Source organism: Ochotona curzoniae, unplaced genomic scaffold (assembly GCF_017591425.1).
Source record: "Ochotona curzoniae isolate NIBS_2020 unplaced genomic scaffold, NIBS_Ocur_1.0 contig_523, whole genome shotgun sequence".
NCBI lineage: Eukaryota > Metazoa > Chordata > Mammalia > Lagomorpha > Ochotonidae > Ochotona > Ochotona curzoniae.
In genome coordinates, this window is record NW_024466459.1 from 2783164 (window position 1) to 2803498 (window position 20335).

General features: G+C 50.0%; 1 protein-coding gene across 1 annotated transcript; it reads right to left on the reverse strand.

The window, feature by feature from the left end:
- Positions 1 to 6484: 6484 nt before the first annotated feature.
- CACNG5 (calcium voltage-gated channel auxiliary subunit gamma 5) lies at positions 6485 to 12538 on the reverse strand. The gene is made up of 5 exons (XM_040989396.1): positions 12340 to 12538; positions 11902 to 11988; positions 10801 to 10941; positions 7020 to 7165; positions 6485 to 6772 (listed from the first exon to the last, which is right to left on the reverse strand). Exons 1-5 carry the CDS (start codon positions 12533 to 12535, stop codon positions 6515 to 6517), a joined length of 828 nt encoding a protein of 275 aa, XP_040845330.1. The 5' UTR covers positions 12536 to 12538; the 3' UTR covers positions 6485 to 6514.
- Positions 12539 to 20335: the final 7797 nt, after the last annotated feature.

The following is a 20335-nucleotide window of genomic DNA, read 5'->3' on the forward strand; positions in this document are numbered from 1 at the left end:
AGGTTCCCGCGAGGACCCTGGCACCTGCACTGTGCTGGACTGTGGACATGCAGCCACCTAGCACATACCACCATCCTGTCTCCATCTGGTTCCTGTGCAACTGTTGGGAACATTGCATTTTCTACCAGCCAGGTAAGCGAGGGCTCCAAGTTAGATTTCAACTGATTTTGCCAAACAAGGTGACACTTTCATGCCCAAGTGTGATGGAGGAAAATTAATTCTCACTCTACTTGCTTTTCTTGGCATCCCACGAAACCAGCAGCATGAGTGCTCACACGTACAGAACTTCAGGACATAGTCTGCTAAACAAAGGACATATTCTGCTACAGTGTGATTAGGAGCTGGCTCTGAGCTCAGCCTGACATTTCAACCCAACGTTGGGGCAGCTGTTTGTCTGACCTAGTGGCTGGGACGCCAGTTAAGGTGTCCATGTCCCCTGCTGACCTGCTTGGCTGTGACACACTGCTCTAGCTCTTGACTCCAGCATCCTGTTGATGCAGATTTGACTCAAGTATTGGATCCCTGTTAACACTAAAGGAGAACTGGATTAAGTTCCCAGCTCCTGGTTTCAGACCAGCCCAGTCTTGGCTGTTTGGCGTACATTTGGAAAGTGAATCAGGCACAGGTGAGGGGAATTCTGTCTGTCTGTGTCTCTGCCTCTTAAATAAATAACGATCCCATATTGGTGGCAGGCCAGGGCATGCCGCAGTACTCACCGCACACAGACTAGGGTGTGTAGTGGGCAGTGTCTGGGCACGGGCCAGGTCAGACCACTGAACCCACTGGTGCACTCAGGAACCAGGGGGCTGTCTTGTGGGAGTTCTGGAGCCGTCCCACAAGCAGGTCAACACACCTGAAGATATGATTGGGAGACAGGGCAGGCTACAACACGCCCCGAGGAGTGCAAACACTGGGACTGGGGATGATCAGGAGTGGGCTTCTTGAGTTGCATTCATTCCTTAGGCCAGCAGGATCCCTGATCTTGGGGAACCTCCCATAGATGTGTGGCCCAAGGTCTGACTGTAAAGCACATGTTGCAAGTCTGAGCCACCTCTGCTGCCGACTCTAGAGAAAGGAAGAAGAAACTACATGGAGGCATATGAAAGGCAAGACCATCAGCTCCTCTGATCCATCAGAAAACCTCCAGTATCTCTGCAAAGGATGGAAAGAAGAGCAAGGGACACAAGGCTTCAGGCCAAGTTCTGAGGAAAGCTCCTAGGTCTGTGGATGTGCTGAGATGGACATGGACAACAACCATCAGGCCTTAGAAGGTATCCAGAGAGAAAAGGAAGAGTGCCTGAGAGGACATATGGAATATGTCACTGCTCATACATTGAAGACAACATCTTTGAGCAATCATGAAGACTGAGGGGACACAGTCATAGCCACTGAAGAGAAAGCCTTTGGCCAGCGATAAGGATTCATTGACTGAGGGTCAGACTCAGGTCAACTGCTCAGCAAGCTTAGGGCTAGGCTAGGAGGTTGCATCTCCCCGACTTTATGTCAGTCTTACCCATGCACTACTCAAGTAACACCCCCTAGGACAATCTTTTGCCCACTGAGGCCCCTGAGGTGGCACCAAGAGGCCATCTCCATCCTCTGGTATTAATGTAGTCTGACAACCAAGATGTGATGCACCCTCCCCTGCTGTGGACACATTTCTCTCTTGCCATCCTGCCCTCTCCTCCGCATTCCTACCAGTAACTTACATGGGTCTGCAACCCCCTATATTTGTAATGAGCATTAAAAGATTAAAGCTATCACCTCTTCCCTCCTCCAAAAATATATATTCTAAGGTCATATGTGATTGGTTCTGAGGATGGGAGTTTGACAGTGACGTTGTTTAGAGGGTGGACCTGATGGGAGGTCCCAAGGCCCATGGGAGCAGGACCATGAGAGCCAGCCACCAGCGTGCCTGGACAGGGCTGGATATAAAGCCCAAGTTAGGCTCAGCCACTCTTCCTGCCACCTTTATCATATAGTGGAGCCAGGTTGGGGGGTACCCAGTCTTAGACGGTGAACCTCCAAACTTACGCTAAACCGAATCTCTTCCCTTCATAAGTGGTTTCTCTCGAGGATGTCACTGGAATAACGAATGGCTAAGAAACAGTTCTTCCTCTTCTCTAACTGGTGGGCTTCAGCTTGCCGGAGTCTTGCCACCCTGATCAGGACTTGGTACCTCCAACTGGGATGCTGGAGTCCAGAGGCTGGACTGTGCCACCGAGGCTCACCAGGGTCTGAGCTGACTCCTCCAGCACTTGGCTTGCACTTGGGGTATGCCTGGCCACATGCTTATGAATCAGCTGGTACACAGGTCTGCAGTCTTCCTCCAGTGGCTGGCAAGGAACAATGCAGTGAGGTTCCATCACAGCCCAGCCTCAGGCGTCTGCAGCCACACCCAAAGCTGGAAAACATCATGAGCAGTGACAGGAGATGAAGGGCCAGAGTGAACGTGAAAATGCTGTTGGGGGAACAACACATCACTGTTCTCTCCACTTGCTGAGATGCATCCTTCCCACTTTTCTTTTGGGTGGGAATCTGGGCTGTTTCTCTGATTAAGGGAGTGGGTGCATTTAGAACTATAGGTGTCAAGATTTGGGGTGCACTTACACCAGGTTTTGCACAGTCCTGCAAATATTGGGTGGCCATGACCCAGTCTCTGGATCACTTGAGGTTGCAGGGTCTGTCTGTGAATAAGATAAACAAGGTTATTCATCCAATGCTTGCAAGTCACCTTCTCTATCCAAACAACACTGATGGGGGCTTGCACCTGTGTTGGTGGCGACGGAGTCTGCTGAAGATGGAACTGAAATGGGAGCATCTACTGACTTTCATGAGAAATGGAGTCTGGACTCCAGATGGAGAGTTCAAGTTGGTGGCTGACCTTGTAGGACACATACACAGAAAACTGCTGGAAACTCTTGTGGGATTTATTTAATGTGCGCTCTTCACTATTTTGTAATAAAAATAACTTAATTCGGAGAGAACTTTACAGTTTATATAATGTATAGTGTTTTTAACCAGACCCCAGAAGGTTTTCACACTGATTGGATTACATCTAGCAGAGTAGGTGAGTGTGGGTGGACTTAAAAGTTAAGCCAAGTTCAGTCTGCTGAGAATAAAGTGAAACAGAGTTGTTTCAGTGCCTGACCTGAAACCTCCGATGACCTTGAGCCCTGCCCTTTTGATGATCGCTGAGTCCAAGACAAGTTATTCAATGTCCCATGGTGAGGAATGGCCGGGACTCTGGTTGGAGCTCTGAGATGGTCAGGCTGTTTCTGAGTCCTGCCTGGCCTGGGTCCTGACGCTGACAGCATCACGGCTCCAAAATGCTGAAGGCCATCATCCTCATCCTCCGGGACAGGCTCTTCCTGGCACACCAGGAAAATAGTGTGGGAGCAGGGAGACTCGGAACTGGCCGTGGACTTGACGTCTGGGAAGCAGTGCCCAATTTCTGATGTGTCATACTTGGAATTGCTGTCATAATCTTGCTACTAACTCGAGGATAAAGTCCATCTCCTGGACAGAGCAACCAAGAGATGGCCAAGGCTTGGCCCTTAATGCCTAGGGCCACTGGATGAATCTGCTAAAGCCCACACCTGCTCTTAACCATCCTGATGTGAAAATAAAATACTTCCATAGTTTAAAGCAGTTGGAGTCAAATACTCAACTAGCTGTTGAAAGCATCGCACTTATTGGTATGCAAGCCAGTAGGTGTGCCAAGGTGGAATGGAGGCCAGTGTCAGTCATTGCCCGCTTCCCTCCAACTTCTCCTGCTGTGGAGGAGAGGGTGGGCCATGGGCAAGGTGACAGACTGGGGAGAGGAGGAGGAAGACAGAGCAGCATGGTGCTGGGGTCACAGAGGGGTTGTTGTAGGTGGCTTCCTCAACTCTGTGCATGGTACTGGCGACAGGCGATTTTTCCGGAGCACACCTGGTGAGGCTGGGGGTAGGGAGTGTTACTCATGGGACAGGAAGGAGGTTGTGAGATCCAGAAGGGAGGGAACTAATTTCAGGATTCTTTGCTTTTGGTAGCTGGCATCCCTGTGTCACTTTATTCCATTATGGATGATATTTTGCTGTTTGTCTATATCATTAATTTTGTAAGGGTGGAAAAAAATAAAAACACATCCAAATGTTTTTGCATACAAATAATTGTATATTGAAGCTTTATTTTTCCATGGAATTAAACTTTTTTAAAATTTAAGAGTGAGAGAGCAAGCTATTCACTCATTCTTTTCCCAAATGCCTGCAAGGGAAGGAACTCCTCCTAGTCTCTCATGTGAGTGAAAGGAATCCAACTCCCCAGCCTTCAGTTCACGGTCCTCAGGGTCTGCATTATCAAGGAGCTGGAATTGAAGGGCAGGACTCACACCCAGGCATTCCAATATGGCACACAGGTACCTTAACTACTGTGGGTACTACCCAGCCCCAAATACTGTTTCTATAGCTCGTGAAGAAACAAAATATCCACAAACGCATGGAAGAACAATCTGTGATTTCCGAATTGAGTGGCATGCTCTGTAATGTTTGACAAACATAGTTTGGGGGCTCCAGAGGTGGCAAACAAGCCCTGATTCTGAGATAAATTTCAAGACAGAAAACTGCCATGGTAGCTTAATTATTGATAAAGTCTAAGTCCCAGAATCTATTCCCAGGTTCAGTGTGACCCACACAAGCCCAGGGTGAGAGCTCCTGCACGCCCCCGCTGGGTATCCTGACCTCTTGGGGCCCAGCCCACTGATGCTAGGTAACCATTAGCTAGATCCGAGAAGTGCATTCTATTTTTCCTGTGTGCAGAAAAACAACGCTGGCACAATGACACAGAAGAGTTTATAAGAAAGAAACATCTGAGTAGCTAATGACATCGACAAACATGGGAGGGCTAGAGATGCTACTGAGGGGCCTTGGAGCACACGAGCTAATTCCTTGGTTTCTGGAATGTTCTGTAAACGGTAACTAAAGGGCCACAACCATTGTAAGGTGCTAATGTGGAGGGTTGCCGGGGGTTGGCGGTTGCTATTTGTTCAGAGGTGAGGGTTGAAAAGTCTCAAACAAGAGCCACACAGAGATTTCTGCAGGAGATGGGGTCACAGGAGTTGGGGTGGTGGTGCAGGGGAGTGGGCTGGGCTTGAAAACAATTCACATCTGGGGGACATGGAGAGGGGTCACCTGAGGATTCCCAGTGGGTTTGTAGCTGAGCCGGGATCGCCATTGCCTTCTCTTGTCTTTTCCCTCTACAAGCTGAGAGATGAATGACAAAGTCCAGCTGCCCAAACATCTGCCTATTCCTCACTAAATTCCATCTTTCCAAGATTCCTTGCATTGAATTCCTCACCCACAATACCCAGGAATTTGCTTCCAGTTTCCCAGTTCAGAGTTCCCAGGAGGAAAATGGTGTCACCCTGTCTCCTCTTTGGATGGCACCTGCTTTGCCTATAGATATTTCTTACCCAGGAAGCTAGAGGCTCCCCTCTAAGAAAAATAGGATGAACTTGGCGACTCCCATGTGTCCGTGGGATTCCTCAGCAAGGCAGAGGGGCACCTCTGGTTTGACTCTCTTAGAATCAAATTGCACCAGGTGTCACCTGCTCCATTCCCATGCCCAAGGTGGCCTCTTGGAAAGCTGTTTTCTACTTTGGTGGTAGAGGCACCTGTCTACATAATCCCAGTGGAGGGCTTTGCAGTGCAAGTCCTGTTCCTTACAAGTAGGGTCAGGATCCTCAGGGCTGGACACAGTGCCCAAGGGAGTATGAACTCAGCCAAGCCAAACTCTCCAATCATCAGAGTCATAGTCCCAGCTTTGGGTTAAGGCATGGAATGGCCCCAGTTCAATAGGAGACCAAAGGGCCATAGGTATGAACACAACTTTGACCATGAATACCTCCTGTGTGACTTCCTTGGCCATCAGAGGGGTCTCCGACCCTCCTCCCAGCTGAGTTCTGGTGCAGGGAAAGGAGGAAAGGGAGGGAGGAGGGACAGAACAATCAGGTGTGCTGTGTGTGGGACCAGGGGAACCAAAATGAAGGGTTTTAGTAGGAGTCAAGCCTGCCTGACTTCTGAGCCAGCCAGACCTCACATCAGTCATCCTGTGGCTCCACAGTTCAGCCAGTGCAGGTGAGCACCACCTGGTCAGCGGGCAAGCCCTGGAGTCCCACTGCGTCTATACAATGACTTGGATTAGGCCTTGGCCATGGAATGGGGAGCTCAGGGAGAAGCATACCTGCCAACAGTGGCCTCTTTCGACCATGCAAAAGAAGCTGCTGGCTTCCTGTGGACTAGGTTGTGATGGACTACTTGAGAGGTGGGGGTGGCTGGCTCCAGAGTCCTGACACCAGGCAGTGAGAGCTACTCTGGGAGAAGGAGGGAGAGGACTCAGGCCAAGGAACAAGAGCTAAGCTGGGGGTCGGCTTGGGTCTGTGAACCATGGTCTTAGGGCTCAGGGTGAGGGGTGGGGACTGGGAGCAGGAAGGGCAGTCCACTGTCCACCGTGCAGCGAGGCAGGTGACCTATGCTCAGCAGGGAGATGAGGACATCTGGTCATAGTCGGGGCATTTGAGCAAGGCTGGGTAGTTGCTGCTCATCTGCAGGGAGGCGTCGCTGGAGATGTCGGAAGGGCTGCGGCCACGCACCCAGGCATCCGGGTGCAGAAACTGGCCCGAGTAATCGGAGCAGTTGCTCAGGCGTGGGCGGTAGAAGCCATGATGAGGCCGGTACAGGTCCTCAGCGGTATACCTCTTCATGAACAAGTACACGGACATCACCCCCGCACTCTAGGAGGAGAGGAGGAGAGGAGAGCTCAAAGTTGGGGGGGTCAGCATAGACTACGACTGTGGTAGAGGACTGGTGCAGGTGGGACATGGATGGGGGGCTAGGGGCAGGGCCCTGAGGACTCTGCCTCAGTGGAGGAGACCTGGGATGAGCGAGGGACACGGGTGGGCAAGCCCAGATGTCCTGGTGTCCCTGGCCCAGAGCAGCACCCAGCCCTGGCTTGGGGGAGGGTGGGAAGGATGGGGTTACCTCCGTCAGAAGGAAGGAGATGGCGGCAAAGGCAAAGGACCACCCATATTTGTAGTTGAAATAGGAGTCGGCGTCCTTGGTCCTGTTGAGCATCTCGTCGTTGATGCTGGAGATGTAGAGTACCAGGCCCACCACGAGTGAGAGGCCTGGGGCAGGGCAGGGAGGGGAGGAGACCAGCTCAGCACAGGTGCTGGGGGATTTGCTGGTGTGGCCTCCATGCCTAGCTATGCAAGTACAACGGAAGGCAGGAGCTTGCCTGCTGGGGACCCTGTCAAGAGTAGCAGCTTCAAGACAGCAGTGCAGGCAGGCAAGCTCCCTGCCCAGTCACCTGCTGAGCCCAACTGCACTGACCCCAGCTGTCAACTCCCCTCAGACTTACCTGCTTGAGCCCCAGCCCTGGCCTATGACAGCCCTGGCACTGTATGCTCATTTCTTCTTCTTTTTTAATTAATTAATTAGCAATGCAGAATTACAGAGAGAGAGAGGGAGGGGTGGGGAGATGAGGGAGAAGAGAATCTTCCATCTGCCAGTTCACTCCTCAAATGACCGCCAGAGCTGAGGCTGGGCCAGGCTGAAGCCAGGAGCCTGGAATTCTACCCAGGTCTCCCATGTGAGTGACAGTCCCAGTGTTCTGCTATTTTCCTAGGCACATTAGAAGGGAGCTGGATGAGAAGTGGAGCAGTAGAAACTTCAACTGGAGCTCAAATGGCATGCTGGTGTCACAGAAGGTGGTTTAACCATTCACAGCATTCACTGGCTCCATCATATATTCTTAAAAACATTTAGGTAGCATCAATACAATCCAGAGCTGCAAACCACTGAGCCCTCAAGTGGCCTTTGCTAAACTGAGGGACCAGTCGGGCCCCCTTCATGGGTTACCGGGACCTCCAATCCCTGTCTTCAGTAGCAAGTGATGCACCCTGGCTGGTGGTCTGTGCAGCCCATCAGACCAGAGTGAGGGGTCCATCCAAGATCTTGTGACATAAAGGTAACAAGAGTTGATCCAGATCTGACAAGCATTAAGTCACAATGCCAGTGGGTCCCCAAGCTCCTACTGCATTGTACCGATGACTGCCACAGGCATTAGTCCCACCAATTAATCACTGTAATTGAATCAGGACATAATTAATTACTCTGTGTCAAGCTTTTCAGGTTCAATCCCATTCACACTCTGTTATGAAACTGGGGCTGCTTTGAAGGATGAGTGTGAAGGGAAAGCAGGTGCCATTCAAACCTTCCTGGGTACTTCGCTCATGCTGGGGTCACTGATGGTGCAAAAGCCACTTTGTTATCATCAAAATGGCTTCACATGGCCCAGCTCCATCCTGGATTTCTTTAAACAATGTTTAAACATGCATTTATCTGACACAGAGAGAGAGAGAGAGAGAGAGAGACAGAGAGAGGAGCGAGGGGGAGAGATCTCTCATGCACTAGTTATTCCCTTAATGCCCACAACTGCCTCTGGGTTGGAGCTGGGAACCCGATCAAGGCTTCACATGTTATGTGGTAGGGATTCAATTACTTAAGCCATCATGGCTGCCTCCCAGGTATATATTAGCAGGAAGCTGGAATGAGGAGTAAAGCTGGCATTTGAACCCAAGTGCTCGATGTGGGATGTCCACCCTTCATTCCTAGATTTCAGATCCTGTAGCCAAATTCCTAAAAATCTTACACATCTTACAGCTTCTGTGTAGGTTTAGCTATTATGAAGTTCATAGGAAGGAAGTAAAAATGACTTCACCTTGGATTTGTACTTTTTGACTGGATGGAAGCATCACTGTTAGGCTAAACTGACGACACAGCAGGTGCTCAGTATGTATGTGTTGTACTGATGATTGGAACAATGGAAGATGAGTGGGAAGACTGAAAATTAGATGAATGGAAAAAATGGGTGTGTGCATATGGATGGGTGGATAAATGGAAGGAAAAGGAAGGAGGGAATGCTTAGGCATCATGTATTCTAATTGTCACTTGACTCCTAAGCTATTCAGACAAGAATATGTTGGGAGAGGATCATAAAGTGACTTGGGAGTCAAGTGGCAATTAGAATGCCTCATGTCCAACAGCTGTTTCCTTCCATCTGTCCATCCATCCACTCAACCATTCATCCATCCATCCATGCACTCCTTAATCCATCTACTTAACCATCCATGCACTTATCCATCCATCAACCCATCCTTCCATCTGTCCACTGTCCACTCATCCATCCATCCACCCATCCATCCATTCATCCACACATCTTTCATCCAAGCCATCTTTCCCCAGTCCCTCACATCCCTAACCAACCAATCAGACTACATAGTCTGAGAGTCACTTCTTTACCTTCAAATCATTGTCTCCAAAGAAAAATTCCTCCATAAAAAATGCACAGGCCACCTTGGTCAGGGAAAGGGCCTCTCTTGCCTTACCATGTTCTCCTCCTTCCTTACTCTACTCCCAGTGAGCAGCTTCATCCCTGTCTGTGGCTCCTTCTCCTCCTATCCCCCAGAGTGATAGCTCCCAGATCTCTCTCATTGATCCCAATCACTCCTAGGAAGCCCAGACCCTGACCTCTAGCAGCCTCTGGGCACCTCAAACTCAGCATATGCCACACTAAACTCACGACCTTTGTCCCAACTTGTCGTTCTCCTGCAATTCCGCAACCAGTGACACGCTGTACCACTTACCCAGTGCCCAAGCAAGGAACTGGCACCTACCCTGACTCGTCCCTTGGATGTCTAACGTTGATGTGTCTACCTTTCAGTCATCACTTGACTTCTCTCATTTCTCAATACCAGCATCTTGGTTGGCTCCAGCATCACCCTGTGCTGTTGAAATCTCTTCCCTGGTCTCATAATCCTCTCCTGCTTCTCTCTCTCCACTTCTAACATCCAAATCTGATCACATCATCTGATGGCTCAAAATTCTTCAGAGGCTTTCTGTAAAGTTCTAAACCCATGAGACGACCATGGATGCCTTCCCCAGTTTTGCTCCTCCCCTTCCACAGTACGTAGTGGTTAAGTACTTCATGCTTTCTCTCCTCCACATTCTCTTCACTCATTTCTGACTCATCCTTTAGCTTGCCTTCTCCTGGTGGCTTTCCCTGACCAGCCTTGGTCTGAGTTCCAGCCACTGCTCATGGTCCCTGCAGCAGTCCTGCCGTGAGCTCTCCAGTTGGGACAACTGGGTTCCCGTTTCCTGCCTATTTGCCTGGATTTCCCATTACATTTTTTCCTGTATGCAGCCACCACCCTGGGAGACATGATGAATAAATGAAATGAATTAGTGAATGAATGAAGAACAACCTGCAAGAGCCTTACAAGGCCCAGGGCTTGGGAAGTGACTACTGAGTGAAAAGGACAATAGTAGCACCTGAGCACAGCTGAGGATCGGGAGGTAAAGAGGCCTTTATTCCAAGGGCAGATTGTATTCATTTTCATGGAAAAACATGAAGACATGCCCGCTCCTAGGGGAGGAACACTCAGTATCAATGGGGACTGAACAGGAAGTGGGACCAATGTGTAGCACTAGGAAGAGCCCTGGATCCCAATCCCAGCTCTGCTCTGGGAGAGCCTGTTGGGTCACCCCTGCCAGGCCCAGGTTCATGGATGATCTCCTCCCAGCTGTGACTCAATTCCTGACTCAGTTTGTCCCATTTTCAGTGCAGGCATGGGATGGGGAGGGTAACGGGGGGATGGGGAGGGACGTTCCACATCTGTGACCAGAACAGCCCCAAGCAGAGCTCTTGTGGAGTGAGATTACACAAGTCCAGAGTGCAGGACAAGAATGCATTAGAACTTACCTGAGAGGATAAAGAAGATGCCAGAGACGAAGGCCAGTATGGTCCGGTGGGGACGGATGTGACCGATGTTGCTCAGGATGAACCCAATGAACATGAAGAAGAGGCTGACCAGAGGGAACGGGGTGGCTGAGCGGATCATTTCTGAGTGGTCACACAAAGGATAGCCTGTTGGCCTCCAATGGCATTGCCTGCAGCTCACCCTCCCTCAGGCAGCAGCTCCCAACAGGATCTCCAAGCTCCCACTCCTGGGTGAGTTCCCGGGACTCCAGCTCCCTCCCCCGGGCAGTGCTGTGAAGTTCACATCCCAACACATTCGTGGCCCCTCTTTTCTACTCAGGGCATCATCAGCTACTTCTCTCCTGGCAGCCTACACTGCCTGCCAATAGGCAGCTGTGTAGGGCCTGACTACTCCACCATCTTAATCAAAACCCTGGACTCCAAAGTTCAGCCAAACTTCCTGCTTGCTGAAAGCCTTGATGTGTCAGGATGGTGAGATGTCTTGATTCCACGGGAGCAAGATTTGGGACACTACCAGGCCCAGTGCTGTGTTTATTTGCCAGGTTTTAGAGTCTTTCTACAAGGGAAAACAAAGTACTTCCCCATGCTCCATGAATCATTCTAGCAAGTCACTGGTCCCGAGAGGGCCACGGGTAGCCACACAATTGGAACCAACTGGATGGAAGTATAGGTGGAGAGCTGTGAACTGGTGGCTGGCACACGAATGAGTTGTTTTGCTAGAGACTGTGAACCTGACTCTAGGTAATCACTATTAGAGTTGTGCTGCAGCGCTCCAAGTTCACTCTGGGAGTCAGAACCAATTCTCGAGAAGCCAAAGCCGCCAAGTTGGCCCACTTAGGGTCCAGAGGGTTTGCTTTCACTGCCTTCTCATTCACCTGAGTCGCCAGACTTGGTGAGGCCAGTGACCCACCTCTGGCACTGGGAGATTAATCTGTAGGACAAGCTCCAGCAAGCTCAGGCTAGCACAAGTAGTTGGGTCTAAGGGCATCATCTTAGAAACAAGCTAGGCGCCCTGCATCTCCCCTCTGTCCTGCTTCTTTCTGACCAACCAATAGCCCAGGCTGGGGAGCTGCAGGCACCTACTTAGAACGTTGACTGTGGACTCGGACGTCAGCTGTGTGTTCATGGGCATCACATATTCTATGGTGAAGCAGCGTCCCCGCTCCTCACCTGTAGGTATAAGAGTCATCTGAGTTTCCAGGTGTTTCTCCAGCAGATCTGATGTGAGTGCCTTCACATGGTCCCGCAGAGCCAGTACCCTTTGCACCTGGGTTGGATCCAGTCTCTGGCTACATCTCCATGGCAGAGGGGGTGAGGGGGTAAGGGCATGTCCTGACATCATTTTCTACCTGGAGAAGCTCCTCTGGGAGGATGGTGCCTAGCACTGAGAGGGGCAAGGATGAGGACTGTGCATGGCCAAGGTAAATTTCCCTGCATTTCTTGGTCATCTCTCAGCAAGGAGGAGCCTCTGGGGCAGATTTTCCCAGGCTCAGGGCTGTCCCAGCTCCCAGACGCCCTCACCTGCAAGAAAGCAGACCCGCCAGAGGCCCGAGTGCAGTGACATCTTGACCTCGGTGCTCTGGTTCTGGGGCAGGACCACGCCCTCTTCCAGATACAGCCAGTAGTCCGTGCTGACAGCAATGCCCAGGAGCCCCAGGCCACAGACGGCGAAGACGCTGCTCAGCAGGGTCAGGGCCTTCCTTCCACATGTGCTCATCTTTCCGGATATCTGTTGGGTGGCTCTAGCACAGAGCAGGCTGTGGAACAGCAAGATTTGGGGAATAGATGGTAGAGGCCATGGATGAGAGAAGGCCAAGATGAAGGGCCTTGAGGCAGTGATTAAAGTCAATGGACAATAAAAACCACTGGGCAACTCCCTGGGCCCAAGCCACTGGTAGAGGGACCACCTCTTCCCCTGCCACTTGCTTGCTCTTTCTGGGAGTCCCACTTGGTGGGTTGGTCCTTCCTTCCTTCTTTTATTCCTTCCTTTATTTATATGGCCGCCTACCAATCCACATGCCCACCAACCCATCCATCCACTCAACTACCCATCCACCCACCTATACCTCAAAACTCAGTTGAAACAGGAAGTGCATGAAGCACATGATCATGCTGTGAGGCAGGAGAACGCAGGACTTTGAGCCTCAACAATCCCCCTTGCATTGGCTTTGGGAAGATGGAAAGAGCAAAAGGCAACCCCCACATGCTCCCCATCCATCAGGCCAGGTCATTCCTCACATAACATGTCCAGAGGCAGGAGAGGGCAGTGCAGATCAAGCATGAGGATTGAATAAAGCACCTGCTATGAGCACAATTCTGTGCTTGCTGTTGCAGAAGAGGCAATGGAATCAGAGGTCCAGTTGCTTGCAGAATTCACAAGCTGAAAAGAACAGCATCGCAGCATGACTCTGGTCAGGCAGGGCCACGATCTGCAGTGGTGGGGTGGGTAAGATGTGATAGGGCAGTCTGCCTGGAGAAGGCAGGTTCTACGCAGAGCCCCAGAGAAAGGCTGGGCACAGGTGGGTGGGAAGTGGCAGTTGCCTGGGGCATGATGACTGACACCTTTAGAGCTATTTGCTGAGCACTGCCACTTACATTTGAGGCTCCCAACCCCATACCTACCCAAGGAAAGGGAGTTGGAGCCCCAAGGATGGTGATAGCCCTACACTGTGCAGAGGGCTGGGAGGCAGGAGGCCTGGGTTATATACTCAGCTCTGCCCCTGAAAGTCTGTGTCACACAGAAACATAACTCTGCAAGGTCCATTTCCTCCCAGATAATCCAGGAGAATACTCACTACTGTTGGGCATCGTGCAAGCACTTGACTTCCGGTGGTCATGCTCACAACTCCATTAGCATCCCCATTGGCAGGTGAGCAAGCTGCGGACTGGTGAGGTTAAGAGGCATCACAAGATCTCTCAGCTAGCGCGGGTGGGGTGAGGGGGTGTGCCTTGCTCTGTCTCATTCCCAAACTCCTCCTTGCAAAAGCAATGCAAATGCTTTCCAAATTAAATTCCACAGGGCAACAGTCCCATGGAACATACTAGAAGAAGGGGGCTCTTTGGTGAGAAAAAAGTTCAGGGAGCTGTGTATCTAACTCCCAACAAATTGCACTGCACACAGAGTTGAAGGTCAGAAAAGCCCTTCCAGCTTTGTTTATTCCAGTGTTTCCCAATCTCCCTGGACCACAAAATGGCATCACATTGCATGAAGTCCACTTTGACAGCCAAGGCCTCCTCTGCCTCTTGGAGGGATAAAAGACTTGCTCTGTCCACTCTGGTGAACTGTGCGGGTGACTCAGAACTAGCTGGCCTCTGAGGCCTCTGGCCAGAAGCTGGCTCTGAGGGGTAACGATTAAGCGTCGATGGTTAAGTCCTTGTTGCCCGCTGAGCTGACAGGCCCGAGCTCAGCAGAAGCGGAGTAAACAATGTGAACATTTAAGCAGAGAGATGAAAAACATTCATATCATACTGATTTGGAAACATGAAAGTGGAGACAGGAGGGATCAGAATCTACAAACACAAGACCCAAAACAAAAGGCTGAAAGTGACCCTGATTGCCAAACTCAGTGACTTTGGGCCCTTAAGCTAGGTGAGGGCTTAGGAAAACTATCAAGTCCTCTCCATTTCTGGACTGTGCCAGACCTTTATGGAACACTGCATGGGATGAAGCACAATCATCTCACTCATTACAAAACTATGCCCACATTTCTGTTATAGAGGCACTAGCTCATAACCAAATATCATCACTCGAGTTACAATTAGCTATCAGGAGGTAGGCAAAGCGCTTGACAGATGCCTCTCATTAGGGCCTCTCAGCAAGCCAGTTAACAGGCAGCTTTAGCCCCATGTCTCAGATGGGCAAGCAGTCCTGCTGGGTAGCTCGCAGGACCTCATGGGTGGATGGCAGACTGACTGTGGATTTAAACTCAGATCTCGTTCTGAAGCCTTTGTTTGGACTACAGTAGCTCCCTAGTGAAGACATTCATGGGCTCAATTGCTGCAGTGAGGCAGCAAGGGCCCTAGAAGGTCACGTAGAGCATCCAGAGATTCAGGAGACACAGCATTCGGAGAATGTTCCCTGTACACGCCCAACTTCTGCCTGACAGCCATTGCTTGGTATTACTGGGCTCCCTAGAGGGCCCATCTTCCAGTTTCTGGTGTGTGTTGGGTGTGGGGAGAGATGCACTATGACTCGGCCTAGGTCAGAAGGGGCAGCTGACCTGATGACCACCTCCCTGCATCACCACCACCACCAACTGAGAGTCAAGTTCAGAGGGAAGAAGCACTGAGATCACCCAGGCGGTTGCTTAGAGGGTGTGCGCAGGAAACATTCTTAATGGGATCCACTCCTGGATCCTCCTGGGCACGTCACAGCGAATCCTCACAGGGCGACTGAGAAGTGCCTGCCTGGATGTCTGAATTCTGAAGACAGCGCTGTTACAAACATTTCTATTTACAGTCTTCCTGTGCACCGCTGTGCACGAGGGTGTACAACCCTCCTGCCCAACGTCATAGGCAGGACTCAGTCTGCCATGGACCCCAGGTTCTCACGTCACTGGGGAAGTTGTTCAAGTCCCCCTTGCCCCTGGCTGCGTCTGCACCCCGCGACCTGCTTATATCACAGTCACACGGTCCAGTTGTTTGTCTGTTCTTTAAGCGCCTGCCAGGAGAGAGACGATTAAGCGCTAATATGAAATGAACAAAGCCAAATGCAAAGTCACATGTTTAGCATCAACAACTGTGTCTAAAATCCACAGCCTGGGAAGAAATGAACCGAAACAGGCAATGGTAGATGCTTCCGGGTAATAAGATTATGCATATTTTATCCCCATGCACCATTTCCATGACCAAAGAAGAAAACTAATCTGAAGATGAGAGCTGTCAACTATCCCCTCACTGCTTTTGGATAAGTAAAAAGGCAGCTCCACCTGATTCCTGGGCTACGGATGCCAACAAGCAACACCAACCTGGGGCCCAGCACCCAGGAGCTTTAGCTTTGGGCTTACGAAGATCATTAGCCCGTTGCCATTACCACTAAGTATTAGCTTGTTAATGATCAGGAATTAATAGTTGCTAATTATCATCCATGACTAGCAATCAGGGAGAGATGTCTGGTGGAGACTAAATCACTAATGGTACATTTCTCTGCCCAAGCCAAAACCAAAATGTCTTATGGCAAAGTGCCCCATGGCTGGGAGCTGGATGAGGTTACAGGTGCAAGGGCAAGTCCAGGTGTGGAAGTGCTGGGGAAGACGGATGGGGTTTAGCTGGAGCAAAGGACAGTGCCAGGGCAGACCCCCAGATATCATCCAGATTCTTGCTGATCCAGGTGAACCCCTGCAGTGGTGAAGGGTTTGGGCACACAAGTTGTCAGAGGAGTTGCTCCTGTCACAGGTGTGGGCCCCTGAGCATCATCTAGGCTAGCATGCAGGAGGATGGCGCCACCCGGAGCCCAACCCTGGGAACGCCATGGCCATGCAGGCTTTCTGCCACGCCCAAGTTCATAGGGCTGTGTCCTATCCTGTCACACCGTGTCCCCAGGTCTCCTAGGAATGTCAGTGTCCACAATGACCCCTCTGACTCTCAATTTGATGGGATGCTATGCCTTTCACAGTGATTAAGACCCATTGCGTGCCACCTGTGGTTTAAATGTTCCCCCTGCCAAGGCTCATGTTGCCAGTTTACCTCCCTGACAGGGACTTCAGAGGGTGGGTACCTAAAGTCATTTGTAGGTAGCACCTCTGGGAGGTGGCCACAGTTGAATGGGGCGTAGGGGTGGGACACTCATCCCATGAGTCTTTGTGAGAAGTGCTGGTGGGATCTGAGCTCAGATGCTGTCTTGTCACATGATGCCCCGTGTGATGCTGTGACTTCCTCCAGCAGCAGAAAGGAACTTTCCAGATTTGGCTGCCTGAGACTGAACTGCCCCGATGAGTGGGGAAGACCCTGGGAAGTCACAGCCTGCAGTGTCCCTCAGAGCAACGGACTACAACATCTGCTTGGGGTCCCTGTCCTTGTTGTCAGAAGTCCGGGGGGAGAGGAGGTAAGTACAGCTTTCCTGAAGGTCCAGCAAGCACCTGTCAGGTACCCATGGAACATTCCCAAAGACCTGGCCATGGCGACCAGGCCCAGTGGGAGAGCACAACCAGGTGGCACTTACCAGGGCAATTCTGAGTGTGGTCTTCATGGAATTTTCTCTGCTTCAAAAATGAGACTGCAATGTTCACACACACACACACACACACACTGTAGCCTGGTCTCACTTCATCTAACCCCATCAATCTTTCCTACACTCTTGGGTAGCCACTGAATGCATTTTCTTGAATTTATGTATGCCAGGACGAACACATTTTTGATCTGAACATTGTGATTATTTCCAAGAATGTTCCTGCTATCAACAGCACCAGGAAGACACATTGATTACTAAACACCTCTGAGCACCTGCAAATGTTTTCTTGGGATAAGATCCTACAGGTGGATATTATAGATATTAAAGGCACACACTATTTTAGCACACTTAGAGAAACCGTATTGGGCCTGGCTTGAAACATTTTTAAGGCACTTTTTTAAACCTTTGCAGCCTGAAGGTTTAACAGAGGTTCTCCACAGAGTTCCAAACTTCACCATGGTGCCGTGGCATAGTGGTTAAAGCCACCACCTGAATAGCCGGCATCTCATATGGGCACTGATTCATGTCCTGGCTTCTCTACTTCCCACCCAGCTGCCTGTTCATGACTGGGGAAAGCAGGAGAAGTTGGTTCAATTGCTTGGGACCCTACACCATATGGGAGACCCAAAAGCAGCTCTTGGAGCCCAGCTTTGGCCTGACCTAGGCTAGCTATTGTGGCCATCTGGTGAGTGAACCAGTGGATGGAAGACTGACTTTCCTCTATTAACTCTGACTTTCAAATAAACAATACATATCCTACAAAAAAAAAAAAAAGGTCCCTCTCATGGCCACTGAGCACTGGCACCTGGGTCCTGCTCTGTTGATGGCAGCATTCACAGTCTTGACAAGAGTAGCCAGTCCAGGCTTCTCTACTAGTGATCATGTTTCAGGAACTTGAGAGCCTCTTGGGTAAAACAAAATGCCTGAAACTTCATTTTGCACATCACACCCTGTGCAGGACTGAAAACACTGGGATGCCTTGACCCAGGTCAGTGGGGAAAGAAATAAACATCAGAAAAACATACAACTATTGAGATAAATGGCTGGACAGGAAAGTCATGCATTAAAAAAATCAACAGGGCCTGCCACAATAGCATAGTGACTGAAGTCCTCACTTTGCACACACCAGGATCTCATATGGTGCCGGTTTGTATCCTGGCAGCGCCACTTCCCATCCAGTTCGCTGTTTGTAGCCTGGGGAACCAGTGGAGGAAGGCCCAAAGCCTTGGGGACCCTGAACCCATGTGGGAGACCCAGAAGAAGCTCCTGGCTTCTGGCTTCAGATTGGCTCAGTTCCAGCCATTGTGGCTCCTTGGGGAGTGAACCAGTGAATGGAAAATCTTCCTCTCTGTCTCTCCTTCACTTTGTAAATCTGACTTTCCAATAAAAATAAATAAAATCTTAAAAAAAAAGACAAGGGGCCCAGCTTGGTAACCCAGAGGCTAAAGTCCTTGCCTTGCACATGCACCAAGATCCCATTTAGGCACCAGTTCTAATCCCCATGACCCTGCTTCCCATCCAGCTCTCTGCTTGTAGCCTGGGAAAGCAGTTGAGGATGGTCCAAAGCCTTGGAGCCCTGTACCTGCATGGGAGATCTGGAAGAAGCTCCTGGTTCCTGGCTTTGGATTGGCTCAGCACCGGCCAATCCACTTGGGGAGTGAATCATTGTACAGAAGATCTTCCTCTCTGTCTCCTCCTCTCTATATATCTGACTTTACAATAAAATCTTTTTTTAAAAAATCTATGAATAAAGTAAAACTTAACATGATGAATTCTCTACAGACGATGGCATATACTTCTGGGTTTAGCCTAGAGGAATAAGCATTTATAAAAAACCTGGAAAATTATGGATGAGAAGGCATTTATCCTAATGGCTAAGATGCCTGTGTCCCCATGGGAGAGCCTGGGTTCAGTTCCCAGCTCTATCCCCTGACAAGCGTTTCCACCAATGCAGACACTGGGAGGCAACCATAATGGCTCAAGTAATTTCAGGTCCCTGCCACTGTTTAAAAAAGATTTTTATGTATCTATTTGAAAGGCAGAGTTACAGAAAGAGGAAGGAAAGAGAAAGAGAGAGAGAGAGAGAGAGAGAGATTCTTGCTACTTTTGTGGGAGATTTAGATTGTGTGTGTGGCTCGGTTGCTCTGACCCCGGCACAGTTCTGGCTTTTGCAGCACGGAGTAGTAGATAGGAACTCTCTGCCTGTCAAACAAAAGAGAGAGAGGGAGAGAGAGAGACAGACAGACAGAGACAGAGACAGAGAGAAGAATAAGGACGAGGAGGAGGGGGAAGAGGAGAAGAGGGGAAGAGAGAGAGAGAACGAGAAAGAGAAGGAGAGAGAGAGAAAACAGCAGAAGAAAAGAGAGAGAAAGGGAGGGAGGGAGGAGAGCAATCAGTGAGCGGGAACTGCCAGGTGCTTATGCTTGTCATTCAGCTATAACAATGCAAACAGTCTAATGCTGTTGAACAAAATCAATCAATGAAAAAAAGTAAAAGCCATTTCTTATTGTGATTAATTACCTTGTTAAAAATAGCCATTTCTGGCTATGATTAACTAGCTTGTTTTAGAGCCACTCTTCAGCTGAAAATAATTAGGACAGTTGGATGAAGTGAAAATACATGGTTAACAATTCTCAAGTGCAACCAAAGAGACAAAGATTTGGGGGCGGGTCAAGAACTGAAGACAAAGGAAATGCATTGGAATCAGATGGGCATTCCCTACGAACTTTTCACTTGAAGCACAGAATGTGTCAGTTCCTATGGAGTTTGGCCCAGAGAGGCTGCCCAGATCCTACTGTAGTTAGGTGATACTGGGGAACCAAAACTAGGAACTGAGGACCTAGAAGGGAGGACAGATGTGGTCAACTGCCAATCCATCAAACAAGGGACCAGGATCAAGCAGCAGATCGGTCTGCACAAAGACTGCAAGCTCTGTCCACAACTGGAGTAGATGATCTACAAACACCCATTTTAAGCTGATGGCAACATGATGGAATGCTACGCTATTCCATACCGATGTCTAGCATTCAACAAGAAGTCATTACACAAATCAACGGGCAAGATTAAGGGGGAAAAAATCAGAAACAAGAACAATGAAAGTCAGAACATAATGATATTTTCAGGCCACAACGCCAGCTAGTTCACATTAGGGCTGGGACAGGGGTCAGGTGACTGCAGTACCCACCAGCAGGAGCTGGCACTGACGGGAAACTAGACCGAGTCAGGTCACACAATACAATAGTGTATGTTAAAGGGAGGTGAGCCATGCTAGCCTGGAGTCAGTGAATGCTGGATTCATGAGCACCGGGGGCTGGGGTCCAGTGGGGCTTGGGTTGTCTGGCCTGGGTT

What these genes read in the sequence shown, in the direction of transcription:
- CACNG5 (XM_040989396.1), bottom strand. Translation starts at nt 12,535, where the DNA reads ATGAGCACATGTGGAAGGAAGGCCCTGACCCTGCTGAGCAGCGTCTTC. An exon ending in GCGGGTCTGCTTTCTTGCAG is followed by an intron (nt 11,989 to 12,339) that starts GTGAGGGCGTCT and finishes TTATACCTACAG; the next exon opens with GTGAGGAGCGGGGACGCTGC. An exon ending in GTCCACAGTCAACGTTCTAA is followed by an intron (nt 10,942 to 11,901) that starts GTAGGTGCCTGC and finishes GTGACCACTCAG; the next exon opens with AAATGATCCGCTCAGCCACC.